General features: G+C 33.7%; 1 protein-coding gene across 1 annotated transcript; it reads right to left on the bottom strand.

Annotated features, from left to right (window-relative positions):
• Positions 1-3,339: 3,339 nt before the first annotated feature.
• LOC105801529 (elongation of fatty acids protein 3-like) lies at positions 3,340-4,494 on the bottom strand. Its single transcript, XM_012632793.2, has one exon. It carries the CDS (start codon positions 4,401-4,403, stop codon positions 3,564-3,566), a length of 840 nt encoding a protein of 279 aa, XP_012488247.1. The 5' UTR covers positions 4,404-4,494; the 3' UTR covers positions 3,340-3,563.
• Between the last annotated feature and the right edge of the window lie 1,465 nt (positions 4,495-5,959).

The following is a 5,959-nucleotide window of genomic DNA, read 5'->3' as shown; positions in this document are numbered from 1 at the left end:
ACCACTGGCTTTCAGTACACACCACTTGTACCTTGACTAACTGACCAATTAACAAAAATTATTAGATCAAAACTCAATAAAATACTATAATAAACTCGTAAATATTATTGAATAATATTTACTGACTCAATCATCAAAATACGAAGTTTCGAAACTGTCATTTCCGGTACCACTGAAAAATATGTTGTTACAGAAGGATACTTAAACTTAGGTTCTAAGGGGGAACTAAAGCCTTAGTCGTTGGGCTACTGCCTATTTCTTGATAAGTTTCTAATTAATTCTTAATCATATAGATAATTTTTGGAGTGTCTTTGGTGAAATTATGAAATAGAAAGGAAATGAGGTATTCAAACCTAGGTCAATTGGGAAAGAAACTAGCGTGCTAACCATTATACCTAAACTTATTTCTTGTTCAGATTTTACTTTAAATAATATTTGTTTTAGTGTGACTTTTATCCTAAGTTGCTAAAACTTAAAGGAAAAGAAATTAGAGGAATGGGGTTTGAACCTAAAACTCCTAGGATGTAGGTGCTAACACTTAACCACTCAATCTATATATTATTTCTTACTTATTTTAGTCACTTAATTGTATATATTTATTTTGAGCTCAACTTACATATTCTTAATTAGCTTACACATTTACTTAATTTTTCTTATTAATTTATTTAACTTTATAGTTTTTAACGCATTTCAATTTTTGCTTATATACATCAATTAACACTCATAGCCAAGTCTCATTATTAATATTTTAATTCATTTTACCCTTTTTTATTAGGTTTTAATTCAATTAAAACATACTATTTTCAAATTAAACCTCGTAATCATGTTTCATTTTAGATTAATTATTATAATAATACTGATTATATTATTTTAATACTTTAATTATTTATTTATGACCCTAATTTCAGTATTCATTTCAAACTCTTGATTTACTTACAAACGCACAAAGATAACCTTATAAATTGGGGCATGACTACTCTTGGCTTTCACAAACTCGATTCTTCTAACCCGATTTTGGGGGTGTGACAATTCTCCCCTCCTAAAAAGAAATTTCTTCCCTGAAATTTCCCTGTTGACACATCAAGCACTTAGCCACAAAGTGCAATATTCCTCCTTTCAAACCAACCACCACACTTTCGTTGTGCACTCTAATTCCTATGCAGTTCCAGATAATATTTCTCCTTAAACCACCTATGACTTTTCTTGAAGATCCTATTCACATGTTTGAGTGATGATTCCTTTATACCCATATACTTAAATGCTTGCCAATGTAAGGCTTCCACTGCACTTCCAGTATCGACTAATATTCTCTTCACTTGAGACCTTATTATGGTTGTTGTTACCATTAAATGATCATAGTTATTTGCATCTAAAAGTTTATCTTCATTTATCTCTTCAAGCCTATGTTTCCATGCCTACCATAAGTGAAGCTTCTTTAATGAAGCATTAATAGACATCCTACTCTTCAGATATAGCTTTATTTTACCATTAGATCTTGCCCAATCCTCATTACTATCCACAATTACATTTATAACTCACATTACTAGTTGCTTAACTTCTATTGCATCTTTTAGGTGTACACAGTCCTCAATCCTATGGCCATGAGAGTTATGAAATTGATACATATCGATTGATTAACTTCTAAAGTAACTAGGTTTCATCCGTGAAGGTGTTTCTAATATTCCTTAATTTTCTATCTAGCTAAGAATACAAGTTGGCGAAGCAAGAAGTGGTGTATAAGTTTCAAACCTATTATAAGAAGCTCTTTCAATCTACCTTCATTGCTGATATTATTGCCCGTCATTTCTTTTATTTCTTTAATGTTGTGGAGAGTTGCAAGGTTAGAGAAATAATACCTAGAATCACAGATCAATATTTCTACCCTAGCACCTAGCTATCTAGTTTTGACTATTGTTAAGGATATTGCTACCTTGTGCTGGTTTGAACTAGGTTGGCTTTTAGTCGTTTCAAGTTGAGCTTGAGCTTGTGGGTTTTGCTATGACTATTCTTCATTTACAGGAACGCATAGGTCAGAATGAGTCATGTTTGTCCACGTACATCGCACTAGTTGTTGATATGAGGATTTGGCGTAAAGGTGGAAGTCGATTCACCCTATGAGGGTAGAAAGTAATAGGATAGAGGTGGAAGTACTAGAGTAGAAAGAAAGAAAGAGGAAGGCTTAAGTTGGGAGAAAAGGAGATAACCCCCTTTGTTAAGGAGTAGAAGGTATATAAATGGGTTAGCCTTTTAAGCTATGTGGTGCTTCCTTATAGATTGGTCTATCATTCATCAGTTTTTGTTAGGCTGATAATGCGATGCAAAGTGATCAAATTGTAAAAGATATAAGTGGTAAGCAATAAATATTTTGTCGAAATGACTAATTTGTCAAAAATAATTAAATTGTATACTCTTAATAATCTGGTGAAACAAATTTCGAGAGATCATTGACCAACCAGGTTAGATGGAGGGACAGTAAAATCAGATCTTAAAAGATATCCTTAGCAAAGATGTCTTAAGTAACAACAAAGATGCCTCTGGCGGGATTTATGTGACAATTGCCAAACGGTGTGCAGTTGCAATGGCATGAATACAAAATAGGGCGACTTTACCGTAGTTTATTGAATTAGCACTTCGATCTTCAAATTCTGAACTTCCACACAGCATATCGGAACTTGTAATGGCAGACCAACATTTGTCTTACCAACTCTTAATTTTCTACCTGATGTCCGAAAACTAATCATAATTATTTTTATCAAAAAAAAAAAAAAGTTTAGGTGTAGGTTCAGGTTGTTCCCCATCTCTTTAAAGCTGAAAATGATATTACAGAAATAAGATTAAGTTGAAATTCTAACCTACGTTAATAAGTATTCAATTAATTGAACTAATTTTATAAAAAAATCAAAATTAGTGGTGTGTGCATAAAAAATTGTTGTCCAACCCACTTGCAACTAATGAGATAAGGTCCCAAGAGACTCAACACGGTAGCTCTTTTTTTATGTCATCAATCAGTATCATAAAAGACTAACCTCAAGGGTTCGCTTTGTTTATACCAAAACAATCATCCTTATCAGTACTCTGTGAAGCATCCAGCAAAAAATATTCCTTTCTTGATCCACCGTTACACCATTGTAAAACACTGTTTCTTTCTGCATTATTCGATAACATAGTTCATGACAGCACCTGACAACAAATCTCATATTTTACCTATGTTTTTTTCTTTTTAGCAATTAAAGACACCGTCTATTCTGGCCAAAAAATGGTAATATAAGTCATGAATACGAGTAGGTGTTACAAATTAAAAATTGATGAAAGGAGAACTACAACACCATAATTTCAACCTTGGTTCTTAAAGTGACAACAAATTATTACTCCTAGGATGAGCACCTGGTACTGTGGGTTCTCCAATGTAACATCACATCAGATGTCGTGAAAATTAAAGCAGAAAACAATTAAATAATTAAGAATTTAAAGCTAATGCTATATGTCAGTTATAACCCTTATTTTCACTCTTTTTTTTCTTACAAAATAACAAGGGTTTTCTAGTAATCTACTCGGATATTTAATTATAGAACTTTGACAATTTCCTTAACCGGAGCTTGTTTCCTACTTTGAACATGGAACTTCAAAAACAGTAACAAACTAATCCCATTCAAGACGGAGTTCAAGACCCAGGCTCCAATTCCATTGCATCCACCTTTCATGACGTGCAACATCAAAACCCCAACATGGCAAACCACGTTGCAGCTTAACAACACAATTTGACAATTTAAAACGAATGGAAAGCAAGCTCTCGGTAACCCTATTTCCGTCCAGAATCTATACCCATAAGCCGCGGAGTAAACCAGGGTGGTAAATAGGATCGCCAACACCTGAAACGACTGTGAAAATTCTAGCCAAAGAAATGACATGATTGTCAATACGGAGTTGTTGAAAAGGTGGAAAACGGTTAACTTCCGATTTTGGAAGATTACGAAGAATGTACGGAGCATGTGGAGGAAGCGAGAGAGGTAGAAAATGTAGGACCAGAAGAAGACGCGGCCTGAGGGACGGGTTCCGAGTGGGAAACAGAGGAGCCATTGGAATGGGGTTTTGGAACGGCGCCAGAACCATCTGGTTTCGTTGATTTCCGCGGCAGCGGAGAAGAGGATTCCGGCGAAGATGACAGCGGAGATGATGGACATGATTAGGCTGTGAAGAGCCTGGACCGGAGCGAGTGGGGCCGGCCTGCTGCCACGTTTGACGAAGAGGGATAATATGAGGTGGAGGAGGGAAGAGAGGGCGAGGTAAACAGCAATGGAGATGACTAGGAATGACCAGGTGGAGCCCCATGATTGTGTGTGGCTCCAACGGAAGGTGACAATGGAAGGGTGTTGGGAGAGGTAGTAGATCACTGCGGCGGTCATAGCGGTGGATGATCGGAGGAATCTTTTGAGCTTGGGATGGCTAGTTAACTACAATGGTTTTTTTGTTTCAACGACAGTGTTTGTTTTTGAAGGTAAAATATAATGGTGGGGGCCAAGTTTGAAAGCAGCGTGAATGTCTGGTTGGCTTGTACTCTATTAACAACACAACTTCAACTGTAAATTTTTATGCAATATTTACATTTATTAATTACATTCAACATTTTGTGAAATTCGTTACAGTTTTACTTAAAATACTAATGAAACTATATAATTTGAATTGATTATCACGTGAGTAAGTATGGTATGAAATTGTAATTCCACATCATCCTTATTTCTTTCTAATGAGATAATGACAAATCAGCTTTTTCCTCTTGATTTTTAGCTTTTTCCTCCTAAAAAAAATTCAAATCAAACTAAAAACACTAAAAATCAAGAGAAAAAATCTGATTTATCATTCTCCCATTGAAAATAAATAAAAATGACATAAAATCACAGTTTCGTACAATCATTACTCTTTATCACATCATCCAAAATGATTTATTACACCAATGACGAATAACCTACTTTTGTTTTTCCTTGATTAAAAGAACAACCGATGTCATTATTATAGCATAAAATTCAAATATGATGATATTTAAATTATATTATGTGTCGAAACCGTTTTTTGAAAACAAAATTTTAGTTGTCGACTTTAAAAATTAATCTGGAGTCACCACCGATCCTTTATTAAGGTGTGATCGGCCCACCTTAAACATTATTTTGGTCTACGGATTTTGAGAAAATGAGTTCGGGAGTCAGTTACGCACGAGGAAGGGTTAGCACCCTCGTAACGCCCAAAATCGGTACCAAATTGATTATTTGATGTCTTAGTGTCGAAGGTTTAAAAAGATTTTAAAATAAACTCAAACGATGAAATTTGAAAAATGGATAATCAATTGTTCAAGTCATGTAAAGAAATCGAGTCCCAATACGTTAGGGTACAATTCTTCATAATCCCCGAACTTTGAATATCACTTTATTTTATGTGAAAATCTTCATTTTGAGAAAATAACATGCCACACCCAATACGTTAGGACACAACAAGTTAAGTTCCCAAAAATGATTTTTATTCTCATGCATTTTGAATAAAGAATATTCTCGGTTATTCAAGATTAACAAAGAAAATCGGAACCCAATTCGTTAGGGCTCAATTTCCTCGAAAATTCCCAACCTTGAATATTGCTTTTATTCAAAATAAACTTTTAAATCAAGAAAATAATTTTGATGTATTGTCAAAACCAGAATGTATTTCCCAAAAGGTAAGTTAAAAGTTAGTGTATAATATGAGACAAAAATTTTAACTTAAAGCATATATGAATATATATTTACAAAATAAATAAAAAAGCGTATAGGTATATGTACATGGTAAATTGTAAAAATACGTATATGAATATTGAAACACTTATATGTATGTATAATATGTATATAGATAACAGAGTATACATAGAGTAATAAAAATGTTTATAATAACTCGGTAATATCAAAAATGTATATATATAGTATAAAATGTGTATTTT

The sequence above is a fragment of the Gossypium raimondii genome, chromosome 11 (genome assembly GCF_025698545.1).
Source record: "Gossypium raimondii isolate GPD5lz chromosome 11, ASM2569854v1, whole genome shotgun sequence".
Taxonomy (NCBI): Eukaryota; Viridiplantae; Streptophyta; class Magnoliopsida; order Malvales; family Malvaceae; genus Gossypium; species Gossypium raimondii.
This window is presented reverse-complemented; position numbering and strand designations above follow the sequence as displayed.

Coding starts and splice junctions, on each gene's coding strand:
- LOC105801529 (XM_012632793.2), bottom strand. CDS start 4,403: ATGACCGCCGCAGTGATCTACTACCTCTCCCAACACCCTTCCATTGTC.